The sequence below is a fragment of the Phasianus colchicus genome, chromosome 1 (assembly GCF_987193195.1).
Source record: "Phasianus colchicus chromosome 1, bPhaCol1.hap1.1, whole genome shotgun sequence".
Taxonomy (NCBI): Eukaryota; Metazoa; Chordata; class Aves; order Galliformes; family Phasianidae; genus Phasianus; species Phasianus colchicus.
Genome location: NC_143436.1, coordinates 180150413 through 180174327, shown reverse-complemented (window position 1 = coordinate 180174327; position 23915 = coordinate 180150413). Strand labels below are relative to the sequence as shown.

The window sequence follows — 23915 nt, the reverse complement described above, 5'->3', positions numbered from 1 at the left end:
AATGCATGCAGAAAAGCTGAAGAGTCAGTTTTTTGGGATGCTATGAGTGGAAGAATCTGGCTTTGTGGATGTAGTTTCCAACTAGAGCTTGGTTGTTCATGTATCTTCTGGAATTACTTTGCAGTTACATATTACTGTGAATTACTGTGAATATTACTGTACATATTACTGTGAATTTTGATACTTCTCACAGCATTCCTACAGCTGAAAATGTTGAGTGCTAGAGATGCACTAAAGAGGAGGTGGTTATGTTTATTTTCCGTCTATCTGGAGAAGAACATTGATAGTGTTTGAATTTTGAGTACAGGTTATGCTGAACCTGAAATTTTTAGTTCACGTAGGGCTAATTTCTAACATGGTAATAATATAAAAGTGAAATGTGAAACCTTATCTGTTGTTTGACAAGTCTTCATTAGATTTGCTTTCTTCAGTATTAATTCCTGTTATGTCTTTGCAGAAGTTTCAAACAATTCTTTATACAGAGACAACATTGACTATTGCAAATACGGGATGATGGCAACTGTAGGTGCTGAAATTACAAGCACAAGAGGAGGAAAGCTGATAAATATGCTTCTTATTAACCTGAGAGAATAATAAATTTAGAAAGCTTTAAGAACAAGCAGGAACTGAGTAACTGAATTGGGGGTAGGAAGGAGGAGAAAGAAAAGAACTTAAGATCTGAAATATTGACTAGGATAAATTTAGAATATGTAGAAAGTGAGCTGTATTTGCAGGGTAAAGTAATAAAAGGTTCTTCAGCAGAAGACCTGGAAGAAAGCAGGATTCACAACCTCCCTGTTATACAGGCAGAATGGAGTCTGTTTTAATGGTAATCCCTGGAAGACCCAAGGCTGGATGCTTTGCATCTCTTTTCATAAGTATAGTGATGGTTATTGTGAAGTCAGAGACTGGGGGTGATAGAAGCAAGAGTTTGGAAAAGATGGCTATTGAACTCAAATCAGTAAAGAGGAAGGGGGCAGAGGAAGGCAGCATAATGACATGGATGGAACACAGCTTCAGAGGCCTCGCTTCTGGTATTGCAGGCTTGTTGCTATTCATAACTAAATGAAGTGGTTATGGATAACAGTTGAAGTTCTTGCAGAGAACAGTGAGTCTGCTAGTTGCTTGAAGGAAGAGAGAGGTAATCTAAGTACAGCCTTTGTGTGGTTAAAAAAAAAAACAAAAAAAACAACCCTGTTTACTTTTAGGGTGGAACACTTACATTGTATAAAAGATGTTATTCTTTGAGATAACAAGAGACTGGTGGAGACTCTGGAAGTAATTTTGTTTCACAGCTTCTTGATGTAGGGGTGTACTGAACTTGCAGTAATTCAAGTAGCTGCCACTGGCAGAATCTGACCAGGTCCCTGGTAGCTTGCTTGTGTTAGTCTGCAGGCGAACAAGTGAAGCATGTTTCTGCAGTGAATAACTCTGTAGGGCTGGATCTGAAAGATCTGAGGAAGCTCTATAGACACTTAGCTTGTCTGAGGTGAAGGCTTGGAAGAACTACTGTATCATCCTGCCAGTAAGCTGTGGTGTACATGCTCAGATGCTTAATTCTCCTTCCAGTTGGATGTGGAAAACTGAAGTCTGGAGTTTAAATAAAGGATGGATTTGGGTCTGGTTTGGCAGCCATGATTTTATGTTGATTTAGCAGACACTAGCAACTTCTTTCATTTCTGGCTCAAATTTTGAGTTGGAGAGACATCATAAAATGCTGTGTGATTTCTCATAGAGTGTTGGTCTCAGGTTAGGACCTGTGTTAAAACCTGAAGAATATAATCAATTACCTGTATGGCTGTAATCAAATGACCTGCACATAATTTTTCCTTAAAATGACTAAGAGCTAATCTCTTAGAATCACTTACAGCTCCAGAGGCTTCCACCTCGTTACGTTTGAACTGGTGTACCTGGTGTTACAGCAGAAATCCTGAACGATTTAGAATTTACATGCACCTTTTCATTCAAAATGATGAGGCTGACAGCTGTATTAAGCAATGCTTATTCATGAACCTCAAGTTCCAAGGACAGGAATGTTGGCCAAACCTGTATGATTCTGGTGTTGATACTGGACATATCAGACAACTAGTGTCTTTTGTTTTCTCATCCACAGTGTTCTGTCAGTTAAGGCCCACTTCTTGGTCACATCTTCACAGGTAGCGTGGGTGCTACTGCTCTGTTAATTTGGGATTTTGTTGTTCACTGTGAAGATTAAGTTGTTTGAATGAACTCAGCCTGTTTTGCCAACGGAGAACATTTTTTTCCATAATTCAAAGAAAATATTAACAATCGAATCAGAACCATAACCTTAAGATAAAAAAAAAGTTACATTCTAGGTATGCACAGAATACCAAGGGCCTAATTAAAATATATCCTATGAGAAAGAGCTTTTATATTGCTATAAAAAGGCATTTTTTTCCCCTTTGTCGGAATCAATGAGAGCTTGAAGCAACCAAAAGTTCCCTGATAAGTGGATTATGTTAAGTATTACAAAGACATTAACAAAAAAAAAAATAAAAAGCACTGAATTTTCTGAAGAATTTTGCTTATGATGATGCAGAAAGACAAGCCTATGCTTCCGTGGTAGAAATCTTCAGGGATGTAACAGTCTTCTATCAACATCTGAAGTTTTAAGAAGATGGATTTTCTATCCTTTGTAGAGGTTTCCTTCATCAAGAAGTTCTGCAGTCAGTGATTTAAAAATAAATAAAAGTTTTTCAGGGTTTTATTCTCAAGGGCTGAATTTAGAACTTTTGTCTCTCCCTACTTAGTTTTCACTACTCATTATTTTTCATCAGTTATGGAGATGCTTGACTGTAGAATGGAAAATTTCTTTCCTGATTTTCTTTTTTCCTCTTGTGTAACAGCAGTGTCTTCTTCAATTTTACTCTTCATAATTTAGCAGCCAAGAAAAATGTAAATTTTATCCATTTTGTAGGCTATTTGGTCAGCTAGTGTACCTGATTGGTGGTAGAGTACTTTTACTAGCTTTAGTCTTAAAAAGTGGATGCTGCAATGAATGGCACTTGAAAGGCCCAGCTGAAGAGAAGTGGTGCTGAGCTTTCTCTGCATCAAAAAAAAAAGAAAATGTGGTAAGACTCCGATGCCACATAACAGTAATGAGAAATATGACTATCAGGGATACTAGCAAGAAATTTTCTCTGTTTTAACCAGGACTTTGAAGTCACTGCTTGCACATGCTGGTAACCTTCAGGATTACTATTTCCTTCAGAGCAGTGTGTTTAACTTTCAGATTAGTTACACTGTAAGGATGATTGCTTGCTTTGGCTCTTGACTTCTGCACTCCTTACTGTGTTAATTATATTTTTTGTTCTGTTGTTATGGGATCTGAGTTATAACTTTAAAAAATCAACTGAAAACACAGTTATTATGTACAGTGTATTCTGTAATTTTATTGCTTTGATATTGCTAGCAAATTTAATTTTTTAGCAGAATTTGTAGCATTGCAAGTTAAAATTCCTCAGTAACCTTTTGCTTTGAAAAATGCTGTATGCAGCAGTTTCCACTTGCATTCACATTTGTAGTTATTTTAAAATTGGTATCTGATTCAATGAAATTCAGAACACCAAATTCTTCCCTACTAGACAACAGCACAATGCAGATAATTGAAATTACTGAATAGTATTTTAAGTGATATTTCAATATTCTGTATACCAGAGGAAGTACATATTACTTAGTGATTTCCTTATTTAGCAGAAGTACAGAAGTCTGCATGTGGTAGACAGCATACCTCACCAGAGCAAGTCCTTGGAAGACTTGAGTTCTGGTCTCAGTGGTGCTCTGGTATTTGGGAGATCATAAAAACAGGGGCAGTACCTTAGATTAGTAATCTGTGTTGATGTTATCTTGTCCCTCCAGTATTTAATATAGACAGTTGCTTCATATTCTCATAGTGTTCTCCTGTGCAAAAGTAGCACAATTGTAGAAATGCATGGACAATTGTGCATTAGCACAGTTATGGAGATTTAAGCATCAGCTTGAACAGACACTAGATTTGAGGCAGTTTAAATACATTATGTTCTCAAATAGGCTATGTAATAGCTGTGGCATTCATCTTTTAATGCCTTTAGTACTTTAGAATGTCTTTTCCAATTTGCTTGAGAGAGGATCAGATTATTGAAGAGTATAGCTCTCATTATGATGACCTTGGCGTTACGACTTCATAGCAAATGCAGATAAGAAAAACCAACCTACCTAATATGAGCACACAAAGTAAGATGTGTTGAATACAGATCTTACGCAAATTGAATTTGTAAACTTAGAGCTTAACAGTCTCAGAACATGTAATAGTTTACTTTCTAGTTGCTTTTTTTTGATTGTTTGTTTTTAGGAAACTCTTCAGTTCTTAGATCATCATCTTGTGTTCTTAAAAACAAATGAGTTGTCAAAGTGGTTTGTTGTGCTAACATGAATGAAAGTATTAATAGAAATAAGATACTTGAAGATAGGAATTGTTTTAGTGCATAGTACTGCCTAGCTTACAATTTCTGCTTGTCATTGTCTGGATATCTAGCATTCTGAGAATATGTAACTGAACAATTTCATTCCAAGACAATGTTTCTGCAGGGGTCTGTCTGAAAAACAAGTTATATAATTTTTCTGACTGTTTATTCAGGAATTTGATAAGCATAGATTCAAGCATAGTGTTTTGTGAGAGATGCAGATATCACACGAAACCAGAGCTGTGCAGGAAAGATCTTCAGGTAAAAATGTCTTGAAATACAGTGTATTATGCAACCTGAATTTTTCTAAAGCCCCAATTGTTAGCTGTTGTTTTCAATATTTAACTCTTAACTGTGATATCTCTCTGTAAAAATTACTTTGTTCCTAATGTTTAAAATCTGTTTTCAGGCTGCAAGCTGCTATATAAACAAGACTTTGCAAGACGGTTAGGACTGAGATGTGTTACTTGTAATTACTGCTCACAGCTGTGCAAAAAGGGAGCAACTAAGGAACTTGATGGTGTAGTGAGAGATTTCTGCAGTGAAGAGTGCTGTAAAAAATTTCAGGACTGGTACTACAAGGCAAGTAACTCAGAATTTTTGAAAAGAGCTCCGAAGTTTAAAGAATAAAAATAAAAAAATCGAATATGCACATGTGAGGATATCTCAAGGATTGTGCAGCCATACTTCAGCAAAGCATTTGCTACACAAAAAGCAGATGTATTAATTTCATCATTTGAGTTCTGTTAGAACTTAGAGCAGAGTTTCTACCATCTGATTTACTGATTCATTTGGCAAGGAAGTCTTGTACAGAGAAAAACCTACTATGTACTTTACAGTCACAATTTTTTCCCCTCAACTGATACCATATTTTTCTTGTTGAAGTTACTTAAATGTGTATTCAGAATGTTGAAAACACTGTTAGTAGCAGCTGGATGATACCTTGAGTTGAGTAAGTGATGATAAACTCCGATAAACTCGGTTGGCGGTTCTTCCTCTTTTTGTTTCCACTTTTGCCTTTTCCCTTCTCCCACAGTATGAACTGCAGGGCCTTTGATTTTTTCATTATTTCACAGTGGAAATGATGGCAAGGGGAAAAGCAAGACCAAATGGGTTTCTAATAAAAGTTTAAGTCAAATGTGATGGCACCTATTTCTAAATCTCTGGAAGTTTAATTACCTTGTGAAGCACAATCAGCAAAGAATTCACATTAAGTAGTGCTCTGTTTTATTTTTTTGAAAGAAAGAAGGTTGAGATTGGACTGGGTTTAACCTGTGATTAGAAACGTGGATAAAATATTTGATCTCTGATGTGAACATCTTGGAGAGCTACACTGATAATATCAAGCCAAGAACAGCGCTTGTGGATGCAATAGCAAAAAGAAACAATACAAAATTCATCACCTTACCAAGACTCTTTGCACAGCCTGAAAGGCAATAAAGAGCTAGAAATGTTAGAGGGCTAGATTCTAGTCCTGTAATTCAAGATGATCTACCTACCATAACAGAACTGAGTCTGAAGACATATCTGATACTTTGGAATGGCATGTTCCAGAAGTGTTACCACCCAACATTGTAGAGTCTTCATTTTGACTTATGTACATAGTGTCCTTGCAGAAATTCCTGAAAGAAAACTACTGAAGACCAGAATCTTCTCTCTCATGTGCAAAAACAGGGTGAAAAGCTTGGCTGCAAAGTTCTTAGACGTACTAAAATGTCATTCCATGCAATAATATTTAATCAGTACACCTTAAAACTTGAGGTTTGGGATAAAATTTATCCCTGCGTAAAAAGTGCCTTCTAATAGAGAATCTAATAAAGCTGTTGTATGCTTTAGAGATCTCATAGGGATTCAACAAATAATAGTCCGGGGGTTGAGTGTACCCAACTAGTTTCATATGCTGTAAACTTATATGGAAGTTTGTACTGCGATTCAGATTTTTGAAAACACGTCAACTTCAAGTTATCCTTCACATCTGTGTGATAAAGCAGTAATTTAATTGGCTCATTAAAGTGTGCTTTAGAAATGCTGTTGGTACTTTGGTACAGGAAAATCAGACATGCCTTGGAAGGGTAATTTAAGCACAGTTAACTTTTGGTACTCTAGAGGATACTGAAGTGTTACGTGTTTTCGTGCTTGCTAGTGGAACTGTTGGTTAATTTTTTTTTTTTTCCAAATACTTCTTAGTCTTTGCCTAATTCAGTTCTGATTATAAGAGTTTGGAATTTACTACATAAAGAAGACCTGTAATAGGCTTTGGTATGTGTATTTTGCTAGAATTGTCCTTTTTTCCTTTGCATTCTTGTGGGTAACTTTCACCTCTTTAAAACACTCACTCCAGATGTGTTGAGTTTTCTAGTGCATGGTTAGTGAACATTCTTGCCTAGCCATAAATAAATAATGATTAAAATACAGGAAGATAGATGAGATATGGATCTCTCCCTCAGCTTGTATTTCTTTTGCTGTTCTTTTAGCTTCTTAAAAGAATAGATATCTGTGTATGAGCTTTGTCTCATTTAAGCAATGTCTAGTGTTATTTTGGAATAATGCAATTTTTTTGGAGTAATTTGCAATAAATGTGTACATGAAGAGAAATAAGTAGTAATAACCTAGTAATATTTTAATATCAGCACTGTGTTCATTAAACAAGTGTTTGTCTCCATCTTCTTTGTCTACTTTTTTATTGTGGACACACTGTTCTCACATAATTATCTGGAAAACAACTTTTGAAAATATTTCATTAGTTCTTAACCCTAAGCACCAGAGTTCTCATCGCAGAAGGCTAGAAAAAGTTATCAGTGGTAGAAGCGCATCACACTTATCTAGAAGTAATCTTCAAACTTAGTATTGAGTGATTGAAATGTTGAAGAAGAGTTCAGCCATCACCATCTGGTGAATGACAGCTGAAATTATCAGTTGGTGCCAAATTCTGAGGAAGTTTCTGTAGTATGGTGTACAGTGCACTTCTAAGAATAGAATTAAAATTCTGGTGTCTTGAGTTAGCTCCCATTGTTGTTAGAGCTTCTCTTGTAAACTCAAATTGCATGCTGTGGTTAGATGATAATTTCTGTTATTTTTCAGGTGTCAGTATAAATATTTTAACCTGTTTAATGATGATATTGATCATTTGTTGTTTCTCATACTAGAGAACTGAAAGTACATTGGAAAAGAATATTCTGTGTGGAGAGAACTGTGGAAGTCTGTTTCTTGTAATTCATGTTGTGAAGTTTTGCTGAAAGTACCACAGCTGAAGTGCAAATGTAAATCATTCAGGTCCACAGTGAAATAGTGATTGGACTGAACGTGTTTGGTAATAATTGCATATTCAGTAGAGGTCAGATGTCTATACCTGAGATTATATGGGAAAGTGGGGAGCCACAGTCTGAGGCACAAGCAAAATTATTATAGCTAGTGAGCTGCAGATACCATAGTTGGCAACCATTGTAAGATTTGAAATAGTGCAGCCGGTATTAATCCAAATGGTAAAGGCAACAAGACAACCTTGTGGAATTTCTCCTGTCCAAATTCAGCCATTGTATAGTTAGGCATCTCAATTTCAATGAGGTACACTTTTAGATCAATCGATCTCCTTTCTCTTATAGTCAGTCACTCTCTGGAAACACCTCTTGCTTCTTGATTAATGTAGATTGAACCAAAGTAGCTCAAAATACACAGCTAAGATAATGTCAAATGAGTGTCAGTCCGTATCACTGGAGAACATTGGGACAGGGTCACTGAAGAATTAAAGAGTTGTACATGTAAGAAGTTAGATTTTGTACCAACTCTGGGGCAAACAGTGTTGATTTATACATTTTTAGATTGGTGCTGGTAATTTGAACTTGTTGAAGTCAGACCTGGGGAAAGAATTGGACCAAAAACCAGCCATGAGTGGAGAAGGAGCTAAGTGTGAAAAGAGCACAGAAAGAAGGACTTGAAAGCAGGCATTTTGGGAGTTTCAGTTCACATATAGTTGTTGGTGTTCTTAAATGAAAAGAAATGGAAAGGGTAAGGAAGGAAGAAAGCAGAACATCCTGAATTCAGTTTTCCTTTCAGTAATTTCATAGTCAAACAAGTTGACAGAGTAAGCAAGTAGTATAGGAAACTTCAGTGCATGGAGAAGTTTGTAGTATTAACTACTGAAATCATTATGTAAATATTTAGAATTGACATACTAAATGTAGAGTTGAGAACTAAAGTATCCTCACTGAGGAATATTGGGCTTGCTAAGGAATGGTGATTTGCCATGTTGAAGCTAAATACCATAGTTGCAGCCAAGGAGAGACAGTAATTGGCTTATTCAAAAACTTTAATGAAAGAGCAAAAAAAAAGGAGGGGGAGAAAACAATTAGAAGCTACAAGCTACAAATAGTTCCTGCATTCTATGTTATTTAGCACTTTTTTTTCTTTATAGGACAGAGAGAACGGAGAAGTAGTGCTCTGTCAGTGAAGCTGTGTGCAGCAGTTCAGGATAAGTGGACTTTTCCATACATGGGTCAGCAGTCATTCTTAATGATCACTGTTTGATGGGCTTGAAATGTTTTTTTTTTAAAAAAAAAAAACAGTAAATTATATAATTTTATTTTTTTCCCACCAGTATTTCAGCTTTTTGGTGGCTTTGGAAAGATGCATTTGCACTGAAGGTGCAAATTCACCATTTCCCTAACTGATAAACCTAGAATATTCTGGCAACACTTTACACTCTCACTTCCATGAGTGCAGTTGACTTGCTCTCTTGTCCTTCTGAGAACATCTTATGCTGCAAAATTCTGCTGCTGCTCAGCATCAGCAGAAAGTCAAAGTGACGAATGTAACAAAGGGAGGGAGGAATGAGGTGTTGCAGGTCTCTGACCTTGTACCATGCAGGTGCATGAGCACTACTGCTGGTGCCTGCACCACAAAAAGGAAAAAGTGCCACTTCCTCTTCCAGTGGCACCTTTAATTACTTTATTTGTTTGAATTGCTGCCAGACAGATTAAAACATACATATTTCCTTCAAATAAACGTGTTAATGAGTATATTATATATATATATAAATAAAATATACTTGAATCTTCTTATACTGTTAGAAACAAGTCTCTCATTTTATCATTTTAAATATTTGAAAATGGCAGTTGAGACCTGAACTTCCTGCATGGCCAGAAAATGGGGCTGAATGGGTCAAGTACAGAGAAGGAATTCAGATTTAATTAGTTTTTAAATGTGAAGCTATTGGCCTGTTTGTTGATACTCATTTGGAGTTGAGAGAGTTGGACCACTTTTTTAGCCATCAGAGCCATGTGCCTAACTCCAGTGTTGTCTGTGGTTTTACATACTAATGTTTTGTGTTGCATATGATCATAATTTCCCTCTTCCTCTCCTGGCTATGCTATTAGATTGAATTATTTTGGATTCCTAAGCATCCATAAAGCGTTTATTTTTTTCTACTTTGTTTTAAAGACCACTTTGGGATGGAAGTTGAAAGCAAATACAAAGGGGAGGAGTGATGCAAATAACCCTTTCTTGCTGAAGATCTGAAGATGGGGCTAGTGCTGTTCAGATAGATTATATCATGGCTGATTAAATTCAGTGGAATCAATTAAATAGAAAATTGTCTTTATTAGTGATTAGTGATGCCTCATGAAGTTATCCTCCAGCCTGGTGCAGCATACATTTCTTCAATGTTTAGTTAGGAATGCAGAAGAGCACAGTTCTGGAAAAGCAGTATTTCCTAACATCCAGCCTGAATCTCCCCTGGAGCAGCTTGAGGGCATTCCTTCTAGTCTTGTTTAGTCCTAGTCCTCTACTCCTATCCTGTTTAAATCATAAACAGAACGAAAAAAAAAAAGCCACAAAACTTTGGGGGGGGTGTAAGGGACAGGCAGCATGTGTCGTGGGTTCAAGCAAGTTGTGAAGGAATCTCAGTTTCTTTCTGCTCCTGTTTTGCAGAACGTTTCAGTGGAATTAGTGAAAGCAATCACGTACAATTTTTATTTTTCTACTGAATGTATAGAAATGAACAGTTTTTAAGGGCTTAATGTGTAAGTGGAACCAGCACACTCACTCTAGGCATTAAGCCCAGGAAAACAATTGAAAGTAAAGTGATGAGTGTGTTGGTCTACACAGGTTAGAGAGTCGTGTAAATATTGTAGGGCCTACACAAGTGAGAATTAACTGTGTAGCAGTAACAGTGCTTTGGTACTTCTAAAAACATAAGCTTTCAAAAAGTAAATGTAATTTTTTTACAAGCCTCTTTTAAAATGTCCAAATCTTTTTTTATTTTTTGCATTAAGGCTGCACGGTGTGACTGTTGTAAGTCACAAGGAACTCTCAGAGAGAAAGTGCAGTGGCGTGGAGAAATGAAACACTTTTGTGATCAGCACTGTTTGCTCCGTTTCTACTGTCAGCAAAATGAACCAAATCTGGCAACCCAAAAAGGACCAGAGAACTTACAATATGGTAAGTGCTGCCTTGTGGCTGCTAAATGGCAAACAAAATACTTGTTTTAAAGCAAAGATTGAAAACTGCTTCAGTTATTTATTTGATGTAACAAACATGCTTGCGTTAGAGACCATCCTTTTTTATGTGATCACCAAAAACATAAATTACTGATCTGCTCTGTATTTCTTAACCTTTATTTTGTTGCTCTTTCGAGAGCTGAAATGCTATCTGTAATCAAACTCTTTTCTAGTGACTTCTTATAAAAAGCTTTATAACTCTTCAGGTTATGCATCATTCTGGTCATGGGAATGCCAAGTGTTTTCCACTCTCATTTGTTATTAGTTGTTCTGTGGGAACGTTTCTCTTCAAAGTATATTTTGGTCACAGATAGCAGATGTACACACCTGGAATTAAAAGGAAAGAAGTAAATGGAATTAAAAGGAAATAAATGCAATTATAAACAAAACAAAACGAAAGTATCCAGGCATGGGCGATGTGTTGCTTTTTTTGTTTTGTTGGCAATAGGTGCCTTTAGTTTTCTGGTGGGAGCAGAATGTGTGTTTATATGGAATCTAAATAGTATGTCAGCATGCAAGTAAATCAACTTCTCATTCAACTATCACGATTTATTTGTATGGCTGTTTTCATATTTGAATATTTTAGTATTTGCCTTCTGAATCAAGTTTTGCTTACAGCTGACATTAGCATTGATTTGACTTTTGGCTTTGTGTAAGGATCAGTGCTGGAATAGTGAGAAGTATGCCTGAGTGCAAAATGTTAAGCTCAGTCCTCACCTGCCATACAGTGCTGAGCAGCACTGTTCAATTAATGGTACTCCAGTGATACATGTTGACATTTGCTCTGGTACTGAAAGAGGGAGAAGAAATCTAAAAAATGTTTTCTTGCATTTTTAGATCAGGGCTGTCAAACTCCCCGAACAAAAATAACAGTAAGTACATCTATATTATATGTGTATATAGCCTAATTAGATCCATTTGAAATGGAGGTGCTGGTGGCTTCAGGTGATGCTATTAAAACTGTCACAAATTAGTATCTTAAAGTGATACCAATATAACTGGGTTTTGTTAGTCTTTGTTACATCAATAGCTGGAATCAACTTATTAAATGTTCATATGTTCTTTTCAACATCGTTTGGGAAAAGGAATCAGCAGTATTTTGTCTGTCTGCATGAACACGTTGCTTAGAATTTAGTTCACAAACCAAGTATGTATCTCCTTTCTTTAGACTGATGAGATGTACTTATTGAGTGTAGAAAGGGAAGAGAATTTCCTTGGCCAGTTGGAATATGAAGGTTGTATTGCAGCTTTGAAAGGATGAAAACAAAGCTTCATTCTTAAACTATAGTCCCAAAGAGGAGAACGGTTAGGTACGGCTGCACAGGTCAGATTGGTGGCAGAGTGGGGAAGTGTGAGCTCCTTGCAGGAGGAGGGCTGAGTGGAGCAGCAGCCTTCCTTTGGAGTCCATCAGTTTTTGTCAGCTTGTCATAAATACAGAATTACAGAATGGTTTGAGTTGGAAGGGACCTTTAACATCATCTAGTTCCAACCCCCTGCTGTTGGCAGGGACACCTCCCTGCAGACCAGGTTGCTCACAGCCCCATCCAGCCTGGCCTTTGAAAGGCTCCAGGGAGGGGGATTCATAACCTCACTGTGCAACCTGTTCCAGTGCATCACCACCCTCACAGTAAAGAATTTCTTCCTAATCTCATTATTAGTAATAATTTTGAACATTAAGCTTAGTGTATTTTATTAAAACTTGGCTTTGTTTTCTCACACAGAAGATCTCAATAGCTGCTACTTCTCAGTGGAAAAATTTGTTTCACCTGAAAACAGGCTGTAAGCTAAATCTTAGACTTAAGGGAAAGTATTTTGGTGACATTTTATAACGTTAATGAAAAACACAAAATAAGATTGCTTGAGTAACTGGAGACATATTTAATAGCATGTTAAACAGTCATGTTAAAAACAGTGTTTTAGATTTAATACCTTCCAATGATATTAATATCTTTTAAAAAAAAATGATGGACCATCAGATAAAAACTATTTGTGATTCAGTCATTTGTTCACATTCTAGAAGGTGTGCTGCCTGCCATTCTTGTGACTTCACATTCTTTCCGTGTGAGGACATGTGAGGCTAGTCTTAATGTGTATGATCAAATAAAAGTGGCAGGCTTGATACTGGTGGTCAAAAAATGTCTTTGGAGCAAAATATTTGTACCTGTTGACTGTAAGAACACCATTTGAGCGTTATGTGCTATTTCCAAATATGTTGATGCTATTGTGGAGGCAGCAGGGGGAGCTCACCGTTCATCCTTTGCATAGTAAAGAGTGTAGCAATGTTTTATTTAGAAATACTGGGTTTTTTTGGTAGGTGATTTTGGATTGTGGCCTACCTAAGGAGATCAGACCTTGAGCCAAAAGTTTGTTTTGCTATTTATAGTGAATTATTTTTACAGCTAAAGTTATTATTAAATTATAAAGTAGTTTAAGTTGTACTTTCACGTAGACAAGGAATTAAAAAAAAAAAAAAAAGTGGCAGAAGCTGTGAATTGGAATGCTAGGAATTGAAATGCTAGCCTAGACATAGCAAAGCACAGCTATGTGACGCTGCTGGTAGTGGCAGCTCATTGCTAGAATGCAGAAGAGCATGCAATTAAAAGAAAGAAACATAGTGCTGCCGAGTGCTGTGAGCTTCCTCTTTAGTATCTTGTGCATGGAGTGTCTGATTAAATTAAATTTTAAAAGTTTGTATTGAAATCGCTATATGCAACAACAACATATTCTGTTATTTGCTTGTCTGCAGGGGTCAGCACCACCACCTTCCCCAACCCCTAACAGGGAGATGAAGAACAAGGCAGTTCTGTGCAAGCCTTTGACAATGACGAAGGCCACATACTGTAAACCTCATATGCAGACAAAATCCTGTCAGACAGGTAACTCCTAAATTGTGCTCGAACCACCGATTTCATCATTGCAGGCTTCTTTCTGTTATTTTATTGAAAGATATTGCAAATAAGTGATTTTTTTCACCTAACCTGCAGGTGTAAAATATAGAATCAGAATCACAAGGTTGGAAACAACCTGTAATATCATCTAATCCAACCGTCTTCTCATTACCATTGCTACCACAAACTGAACCATATCTCGTAGTTCCTCATCCAGGCGCCTCTTGAACATTGCCAGGGACTAAGTTTCTGCAGTATTTACCTTTTTCTTTTTTCTTTTAATAGAGGATGACTGGAAAAAAGAGTACGTCCCAGTGCCTATTCCTGTACCCATCTACGTCCCGGTGCCTATGAACATGTATAGCCAAACTGTTCCTGTTCCTACATCAATTCCTGTTCCTGTAAGTGAGACTTCAGCCTTATGTTTATGCTGGTGACCATTCACATGCATGCAAGGGACCGCTTTGTATAGCTGACTGTTCTTCTCCTGCTCCACCTGAGCAACTGCAAGGATACCGCTGCACTGCTTATTGAATTAGAATCAGAAATCTGACAGTGGCACATAATTTCCTGATTGCTCTTTAGGATCTTTCTGCCTTCTGTGAGTGTAGAAATGTCGTGCTGCTGAACTTGTTTGGGAAAATTTTGGGTGATGCGTTTGTTTTCTGTATAAGCATTAAACAAGAAGCTTTGTTCTTGTTTTTAATGGGTAAACTGTGTTAAAGGGGGATGGCAGAGCAGGATAAAGGAAGAAAAACAAGAAAAGAATCTTGCACTGAGAAAATAACTCTTAAGTTGACTTTTTATCATTTACATACCAAATCTTATCCAAACAGTAGAAAGAAACCCTGAATTCCTGAAGTTCCGTATTTCGTAAGCAAGTCACTAGAACAGGATGTTGATTTGTCCAGATTGTTATTCTGGTGTTGCAGTCACATCGAGGTGGAGAGCTCCAAAATCCTTTTCGCTTTTACTATGCGCATTTTATTTTGTTGTATTTCTTATATGTCTTTTACTGCTCTCCCTTCTGGTCTGAATCATTTAACCTGTCATCAGTTCTTTGAGCTCACAGTGAAGTAATATGTTTTCAGTTTGTTTTAACCCTCTTCTAAGAACAGAAGTGTAGAGTTGGTGTTCCCGTATTGATTGCAGTTGACTCTTCGTTGCAGCTGTTATTTCTTTTCTAATTCTCTCTCCTCTGTGTCTACACAGGTGCCAGTTCCCATTTTCTTGCCCACTACTCTGGATAGCACTGAGAAAATCTTTGCAGCAATAGAAGACCTGAGGGGGAAAGTTCCCTCAAATCCTCTGGAGACAGAGCTACTGACCTTGTCAGGGATGGTGCCTGAAAATGAGGGAAAAGCAGAAGTTTCTGATGCGGCCAGTGAGTTAGTTACCATGTCTTTGGCTCTTTGGAGAGCTGGGATGTGTGTGAATAGGAAGAAGTACTTTCTGATGTTAGGGAAGATTCTTTCTTACAACAACGCTATTACTTGTATTAAGTTGAAATCCTAATTGTTTAAGTAGTTTTAGAGCATTTTAGCAAAGTTAAAATACAGAAAACTTTCTGAAGTCTGCTGTGTGACTCAGATGTGCCGTACCCATAGCTTTGTTTTTAAAACAGCAACATACTCCTTGCTTGTCACACATTTTCTCCTCAGTGTAACTCAAAACAAGCCATAGCCAGACCACTCTTCCTTCCAGAAACTCAGTCAAAACTTTAGGGGAGGTGTTTTCCGTACTGAGTCTTAGAGGAGTGAACACAGCTTTCTCTGAGCACAACAGGGACCTAGCCTCTTTGTGGTAATACTTTATTAGGCACATTTTACTTTGCACATGGGCTGCTAAAACTTAGAGGAATATGTATTTCACAAGTGGAACTGTGATCAACAAAACCAGATTACCTGGTGGTGCTCTGACTCTTTATTAATCCCTGTCTATGTTTGTCATTCTCTTTAAGATAGTAATACATCAGCTGATACATCACAGGTTGTGATGTTGGAATAGTTTTCTAATTCCAGAAGCTCACTTAAAAAGAGAGAACTCTCTCTGGGACAATTTTACAGCCGAAGATAAAAAAAAAACCTGCTTATCCTATAATACTGTTTTTGCAGTGTATACATCTCTTTGTCCCTCTTTCCCAACTCTGCTTGTCAACATTGTCAAAGTAGTTGTATGCCTGCTTTTTTCAGAGAATTGAGGAAGTCTGTTCTTGCCAGAAGTTGTAAAGAGGTTAAGCTTCTGTTTTCAATCAGCCTGCCTTCCTTGTTTGCTTTTGTAGGATCTGTTTCACAGACTTAAAAGTCCATTCTGTTGCTGGCAAAATCATGTAGAAAAATAGCTACGTTTTTCAAGCTAATTTGTATTCTGTGGTTGGTTGATGTGATTCAGATTATCTGGTATTTGATTTTCTGTACACTGAAATTCATCTTAATGAAGGAGAGATGAGCTAGTATCTTTTTTGTTCAAGGAAATCAGATTGAAGAAGTAAATCTGATTTCCTAGAAACAACAAAAACAAGGATGGTGATGAGCAGAAAAAGCAGTTTTAAAACCACAAAGATTAGAATTCTGTATCTGCCTATTTTTTCCTAATCTACATAAGTTAAAGTACAAGAATTTTTCCTTTTAAATTTAATTTAATTTTATTTACAGGTGTGATAGCTGAGTCCAATCTACTAAATTCAGAAACGGAGGCACAGACAAGCTTGCCAGATGTTCCATATGAACCAGACCTTGATATTGAAATAGACTTTCCAAGAGGTATTTTTTCTGTCATTTTAATAAACATTGTGAAATATTATGAAATAAACATTATGTGACATATTTGAAAAAGATAATATTTGAAATGTCATGAAAATCCCTACTTTTAAATCCTTCTTGTCTGTTTCTAATGCTCTCTACATAATGCAGGCAAATAGTCTTTGTTGCCTTTCAGTGTATCCTAATCAATCTGAGATCCAAAAAAATTCTCAGGTATGGTTAGAACCTCCCTTGATACAGCTTCTCTTGGGTGGATAACTCATACCTTCCCTGGATAGCTTCTGTATCTGCTGTTGAAAGTCTCCTTGTGCTGTAGATAACCACACTACTTGCTCAGACTGAGTTGCTCAGTTTGCTGCATATCTAATTTGAATGTTGTCTCTTGGGGTTAGGAGAAAGGATTGACATTGCTCTGAGGAAGTTTACTAGCAAGATATGTATTCTTTAATCCTTTTCATAATCAGGGCTTGGTACATGAGGGAAAAAAAGGAAGAAATTGAAGTGGAATAGTAAACAATATTAGTTTCTAATAGACTGTGGCCTTCCAGTACTTAAAGGAAGCTTATAAGCAGGGAAAAAATCAACGTTTTTTTAGATAGGCATAGGACAAGAGGGAGTGATTTTGAGCTAAAGGAGGGCAGTTTTAGATTAGATGTCAGGGGGAAAATTTTCACTGAGAGACAGGGAAGGTGCTGAGAAGTTGTGGATGTCCCATCCCTGGAGTTATTTAAGACCAGGTAGGATGGAGCCCTGGGCAACCTGGCCTGATGGTAGTGATTGGCAACCCTTCCTGTGGCAAGGAGTTGGAACTAAATGATCTTTGAGGTCTCTTTCAACCCAAACTGTTCTGTGATTGTATGATAATTGTGTTGAAGTGCTTCTGATACTAGATAGCAAAAAAAAGCCTGCTGTGTAGTCTGGGGTAAAGTTCTTAAATCTTTGCATTTGTGTTCTATTTTATCTGGACCAGTTTTCCTCCTTGTGGTGATTGGACTAGGTAGTACTTTGAATGATGTGTTGAGTAGCAAGGTGGTGAAATTGGAATAATCTTCAGAAGAGTGTTGTTTTTAGTGAAGTCATTGTTTGATAGTTACATGAGAGGTAAAGCATCTTCAGTAAAGTAATTAAATTGAGAATTCGCAGAATTAAATCTCTTTATTCTGCTTGGTTGTCTGAAGTAATGGTCCTTCATCCTAAGCCTGAAATATTAAATGGCAGTATATCAAAATAGTATTTATCTGTTTATCTATGTTATTGTAACATCTGTCACAGGCTAGGCCTCTGCCTTTGTAAATATGGACTAAGAACAGTTTATCTGAAAGAGCTGATGCTCCAACAGGTTTAAACAGGAACAGTTGCTGTGTAAAATACAAAGAATGAATACAAGTGATGGTGTTCCATGAACAAAGTACTTGTATTGAGCTACTTGGTATTTTTTTCCTTCATTGCTTTACATTTTCACCAAAACATTTTCATATCAAAGCCTTCCCAGGCAGGAATAATTGCGTAAGGGGAAGAAATACTGACTTAGTGATGTGAGATGGTTTTTGAAAATGTTCAACGCTGCATTCTTTGCAACATACGTAGAAAAAGCACTCTGATGGTTTTACCTTACCTTCAAGATACAAATACATTTATTCCCTCTTGCCAGAAGCCAGTTGTCATTAACATTTCATGTGTGTGCTTTTGTGTAGAATCTTTACATTAATGAACTCTGATATAATTCATTGTTTCTTTAAACCAGTATTATTCAAAAGGAGTTTAAAAATAAGTTGTTGGTTTTTTTTAATGTATTTTCAGCAACTGAAGAGCTTGATACAGAAAATGAGTTTTTATTGCCTCCTGTTTTTGGAGAAGAATATGAGGAGCAGCCAAGGCCTCGTTCAAAAAAGAAGGTAATGATATCAAGCTATTAAAATGTCACAAATTTTAAGTGGGCAAAAATATGTCATTGTTTTTTTTAGTTCTCTTATTGCTCTAAAATGTTTAGTTGCTTACCAGTACCTGGTTTCCAATCTTTCTTGTTGTAAATTGATATACTTAATTAAGTCCTGTGACTGCTGCAGTTAACTGTTGGCTTTAATAGGAGTGCAGTTTCTAAATTCTGATCCCATTTTTGCTATTGTTTTTTACCCACTGTATTTTATATACTTCTTGTGCTCTCAGTTATGCTTGTCTACTTTCTACACGGAACAAAACTCTCAATTTCATTTCAGAGGGAAATAGCAGAATGTTGGTGTCACTGTAGCTTATAATGGAGCTATAACACCTGCTATATAAAATGTTTTTAAAAGTCCCTTTTAATTTGATTGTAATTCCTCCAGAATTTCAGTCAAAAATCTTAGTTTAGACATTACAAATAAATTAGCCATATTCTTTCATTTAGAAGGAAGACTGACAGGAAATACAGAGTTCCTGGTGTATGACACAAAGCTGACTAAAACTTAAAAAGAATGAATGTGCCTTAAAGTTGCATTAAGCACTTTGTTTCAATGGCAGGGAGTGAAGAGGAGAGCAGTGTCAGAGTACCAATCACATGATGATAGCTCTGAAAACTCAGAGTGTAGTTTTCCATTCAAATACACGTATGGTGTGAATGCATGGAAGCACTGGGTAAAGTCTCGGCATTTAGACGAAGAGCTTCCAGAATTAGAGGAACTGAAATCAAGTAAGTATTTCCAAAAATCTGGCATCCATTTTTTTATTTGGTAGTGAGAATTGTTGATCTTGTCTGATTTTGAGCTGGAATTTCTAATAGAAATTAGAAATTAGTTCCCACAATAACAAGGATTATTTTACCACAGAGTTGCAATGCTCTTTTTTTCCTAAAAAAATTTTCTTTACTCAACACACTGGGACTTTTATGTCTAGTGCAAGCCAGGACAAAGCTTTTCTAGCTCTTCTGACTTCTCGTGACTATTTCAGTATTTCTTTTGTTGTTTGCATCCTGATTTTCCTTGTATTCTAACTCTTCTCGAAGTTTGCACTTTTTCTGGGCTTCTAAATTGCAAGGGAGAGGCATCTTTTTGTAGGATGAAGAGATCTTCATCAGAGTCTGGCATTATGTGGCTTTGGAGATCTGGCATAGTGTGGTTTCAACTCCTGTGGGGTTTGCTACTCTTTCTGCAGAGCTCCTCTGTATGTAGAGTTATTTACATTGAGGGGAAAAAGAGGGACTACTGCTACTCTTGCTCTCCTTCAGCTCCCAGATGTGTCTTAGCACCATTATGTTATGCTGTTGGATCTTTGGAAGCTGCGTTTCTCCTGAAGGTCTCCCTCTGCCACTCTGTTCACTTCAGTACCTTGGGCTACTGCCTGTCTCTGTGTCATCCTCAGCTGTGCATGAATCCAAGTTCTGCAGTGGGTCTGCGTTTGGTTAATCGGACTTTAGTCTGGTACCCTTGTTTATTTTAATGCAGACCTAACATTTGATCTACTTATTATGTACATTTCAACTCATTCATTGGTTAGTGTAGAGGGCATCAAACCAGTTTCCCCCCACTCCAGTCCAAAAATACCCCATCCCACCCCCACTGTGTAATAATACTGTTGTATAATGTAGCATTTTTTCTTTATTTTACAGCAAAGTCTGTGAAATTAAAGGAAGATCTATTATCACATACTTCAGCTGAGTTAAACTATGGGTTGGCCCATTTTGTCAATGAAATTCGAAGGCCTAATGGAGAGAACTATGCACCTGACAGCATCTATTATCTGTGTCTTGGGATTCAGGAGGTTAGTAGAGGCTGTAGAGATGGGAAGTGGAGCTGCTGATTTGGCTCTAATCTATTTCAGTGGGAGAATGGAGATAATGTGAATTTGTTTGAGAGGAGGCTAGGAGATACTGTTAATATAATTGCTATGGTCTGAAACTCAGGCTGCTATATAAATCACATTGTAGAAATCTGTATAGTAGATGAGTTTACAGGCCCATTTTGAAGGCTGAAATATAAGTTAGTATGTTGTTACAACTTTAAGCTTCTCACTGGGTTAAAGCAAGGAATTTGTAGTCTGTAATGATGTTTTCCATGCTGTGCTTCATTTTGATTGCTGACATAAGAGAAGAATGAAATGAGGAATGAGATGTAAAGGTTTTCCTAACTGTGTTACTTAGCAGATAGTGGAAACAAGCTTTTTAAAGTGTTGTATCGAGAGTCTTATTTTACTGAAAACTGGGGACAGCCAGTTTTCTTTCCCAGAATGTAGGAAACTCTGCTGTATTTGTTGCCTTCCATTCCCCAGCTCCCTCAAATTGCAATTCTTTCGTATTTCAAAGCAAAAGGAAGTCAGTTTAGATGTGTGTGAAGGCAGTAACATTAGGTATTTTAAAAAGCTTTTCTTTAGTTTATCTTTTAAGCAGAGGATGTTTTAATTTTTGGTACATAAGGAAAGTCATAGATAAAATAAGCCATAATCAGAACTGAGAAATGGAAAATTTTGTTTAATTTAAAAGACAAAAAAATGCATGGGATGTGGAAAGCCAGATGTTCACAAACTACTGCTCTGCTTTTAATGAAAATCTTTTTGAAAAGAAATAGTACCTCCAATAACTTTTCTGTATTAAGAATATACAAAATTAAGGAGATAGCTGTTATTTTTCCCACATGGTCGAAATCTGAGAAGTGAGCATCCATTGGCATTTTAGTCAGTATTGCTACAAAGCATGTTTCAATTCAGCTCGCTTTCTGCCACTGCACTCGCATGATCTGCTGTCTCTGTACCTTTCTGTGGAACTGGAAACAGTCTTAGTGAGCTGATAAACAGAGAGCTCTGTGTTTAGAAAATGAAACTTAACTAATAGCATTTTTTTTTCTTTTCACCTTTTTCTTCATGCCTTTGACACTGTGTATTTTGTCTATCATAAAAACTAACGGTACATAAAATTTGATTTTTCACTTCATCAGAACCAGTGTGTGTGGTACAGTGCAAATATAAGGACCCATAACACACACACAAAACACTGAAAATTAAAGGAAGAACTTGTACTCATGTTATTTTAAATATTGCTTGTATTTAGTGTCTGGTATTTAATTCAGGTGGTGTTATTGGCCTCATTTCATTGCCTGTTGGTGGCCCACTCGTGACCTTGGCATTCAGGCTGACAGGAAGATTTTCCCTGTTCTGATGAGTTTGTATTTCACAGAGGAAAGAGGAGCAGAAACATGTAAGCATGTGATCTGTCAAGGGTTGCAGCCAACTTCGGTGTGCTAAAGGCAAATTGTGTGTCTTTGGAAAGATATTGAAACAAGCTAGAGGTACACTGAATGCGATGTAAGTTTTGCAACGTGCAGCAAAACTCCATTGCCTTCCAATATTTTCCTACCCCTTCTTTCCATCTGACAGCACCCATGTAGGTACTCCTGAAAATGGGATAAATTACCAGTTGCTGTATGAAGGGTGTTGTCTCTGTTTAACTCAGAAGGGGCTCAGAGATCAAATGATGCCAAGACCAGTGATATTTTACTTATCAGTAAGACAGAGGAATAGAAGGAAATCAGAGGAATCAAAGGAATGGAATGTGGAAGATGTGGACTTGAAAAAGAGCTCTCTCCTGCATCAGTGACTGCACTCACTCTCAGTGGTGAAGCCCTGGCTCAAGCTGGGGTGTTTCCTCCTGCATCTGTGGTTTAGAGCCTGGTGGAAGTGCTCAGGAGTCCTTCAAGCCCTAAGCTGTCTTTCTGGCTTTGTACAATAATTGCTTTTCTTAAATGAAACACATGAAAAAACTTCTTATAGCAAAATAGTCCCCAAATGAAACCAGTAGCCATGTTCAGTTCAGGTTCATTTGAAGCTGCAGTTGTTCTACTTGCAGCCAGAATTGGTTCAGTAATGGTTTTGGTAAACCCTAAGAACTATTCCTGAAAAATATCATGTCTAAAATAAAGGTTGTCGCTTGATGAGGTGAGCACTGAGTGGAAAGGGTTCCTCTAGAGCAAGGCATTACCCTGCCTGGCAGCCCTGCTGCATCATGGCCTTCCTTCTTTTTTTACACATGGCATTGAGGGGGGAGGGTCTGTAGTGTCTGCAGCAGTGGAAGAAAATTGATCTGGGTGCAGTGGGAGAGGGGGAGTTGAAGCCTCTTCAGCTGCTTGCCTTTTCCTTCGTCCCTCAATCTATACCTCCATATGCTCAGCAAAATGCTAATGAAACAATAGGGCATAATTTAATAATGAGTCTAATTACAAGGGTGATTTGGGAAAATTCAGGCCAGTAGGGCTTGTCAAGTATTTGAATGTGCTGAGAGCTGTACTGCCTGCTCCCCGTCCCAATGAAGACATGCTGGAAGGTTCTTGGAAATGTATTAATTAATTTTCTCTTTAAAACTGAAGTGCAGAGATAGGAAAATCAAGATGTGCTGAACTATTCAGTAAAAAAGAGCGCTGTGTGATGTTATTTCAAGTATGTGGACAGAAATAGATGCCATTTCCAGAACTGAGCACGTTTTCTTGTGTCTGTCACTTTTATTGTGCTCACTAACAGGCTTGTTCACTCTGAGATAACACTGAAGTGGAAATGTTAAGAAGCCAATCCTCCATTTCTTAGAAATGCCTCCAGAGAGGATAACATCAAATACTGTGTAGCCCTCCACCATTAATTCCTGGTTCGGAAAAGTTTGTTTGTAAGGCCAAGAGGGTGAGGGTAAATAGACTGCACAGTAGGCAGGTGCCTCACATCAACCTATTGTTTTTCTTGCACTGCTGGATTTCATTACCACAAATATACAGGATTAGGTTTTTTGTTCAGACTTGTAGATGCTTTTGTCCTTGACCAGACTTCACGTATAAATGGCAGTTTCTTGCTATATGTTTCTTTTCTTTGGTGACCTAGCTGTACAAAAAGATAAATTAATATATACACATATATTTAAATGACTCCTCATTCACTGATACAGTATTGGATACAAGAGCATTTTAGAGGGAATTGTTAGATTGTAATTAATCTATGATTCACATCTAGTTAGGAATTCACAGCATTGGAGTTGAAAGCTTTTCCAGTACATAGCAGGATTTCGTTGTATTTTCAAATACTGCTTTTAGTAAGATTGTGCTGAAAAACAACACTGTAGCACAGAATTTATTCTAATCTGATGTTTAAATGTTGTCTGTTACTTTTTTTCTATAGTATTTATATGGAAGTAATCGAAAAGACAACATATTTATTGATCCAATCTACCAGACATTTGAACAAGAATTAAATAAAATCCTTAGAAGTTGGCAACCAAGCATACTTCCAGATGGTAATTTTCTTTTTGGTCATGTATGTTTTTCATCTCCTAATAGCTTTATTTCCTTAAGCATGTAGCTATAT

The 23915-nt window shown here is 37.1% G+C and overlaps 1 protein-coding gene across 24 annotated transcripts in view; it reads left to right on the top strand.

Moving 5' to 3' along the window:
• The window catches only part of ZMYM2 (zinc finger MYM-type containing 2), a 103938-nt gene that overhangs the window by 63864 nt on the left and 16159 nt on the right, over nucleotides 1-23915 (top strand). For 23 of the 24 annotated variants that reach the window (XR_016463381.1, XR_016463383.1, XR_016463384.1 and 20 more), the window contains 11 exons: nucleotides 4873-5045; nucleotides 10733-10898; nucleotides 11795-11829; nucleotides 13704-13833; nucleotides 14131-14246; nucleotides 15058-15229; nucleotides 16500-16607; nucleotides 18408-18502; nucleotides 19107-19275; nucleotides 20191-20342; nucleotides 23730-23844. Coding sequence is in view for 17 of the 24 variants with exons in the window: in XM_090133858.1 (XP_089989984.1) it covers nucleotides 4873-5045; nucleotides 10733-10898; nucleotides 11795-11829; nucleotides 13704-13833; nucleotides 14131-14246; nucleotides 15058-15229; nucleotides 16500-16607; nucleotides 18408-18502; nucleotides 19107-19275; nucleotides 20191-20342; nucleotides 23730-23844 (1431 nt within the window). In the remaining 7 variants the exon portion in view is untranslated. Of the gene's footprint in view, nucleotides 1-4872; nucleotides 5046-10732; nucleotides 10899-11794; nucleotides 11830-13703; nucleotides 13834-14130; nucleotides 14247-15057; nucleotides 15230-16499; nucleotides 16608-18407; nucleotides 18503-19106; nucleotides 19276-20190; nucleotides 20343-21643; nucleotides 21772-23729; nucleotides 23845-23915 lie in introns of those variants that run through there. The other variant, XR_016463386.1, reaches the window with a different exon arrangement.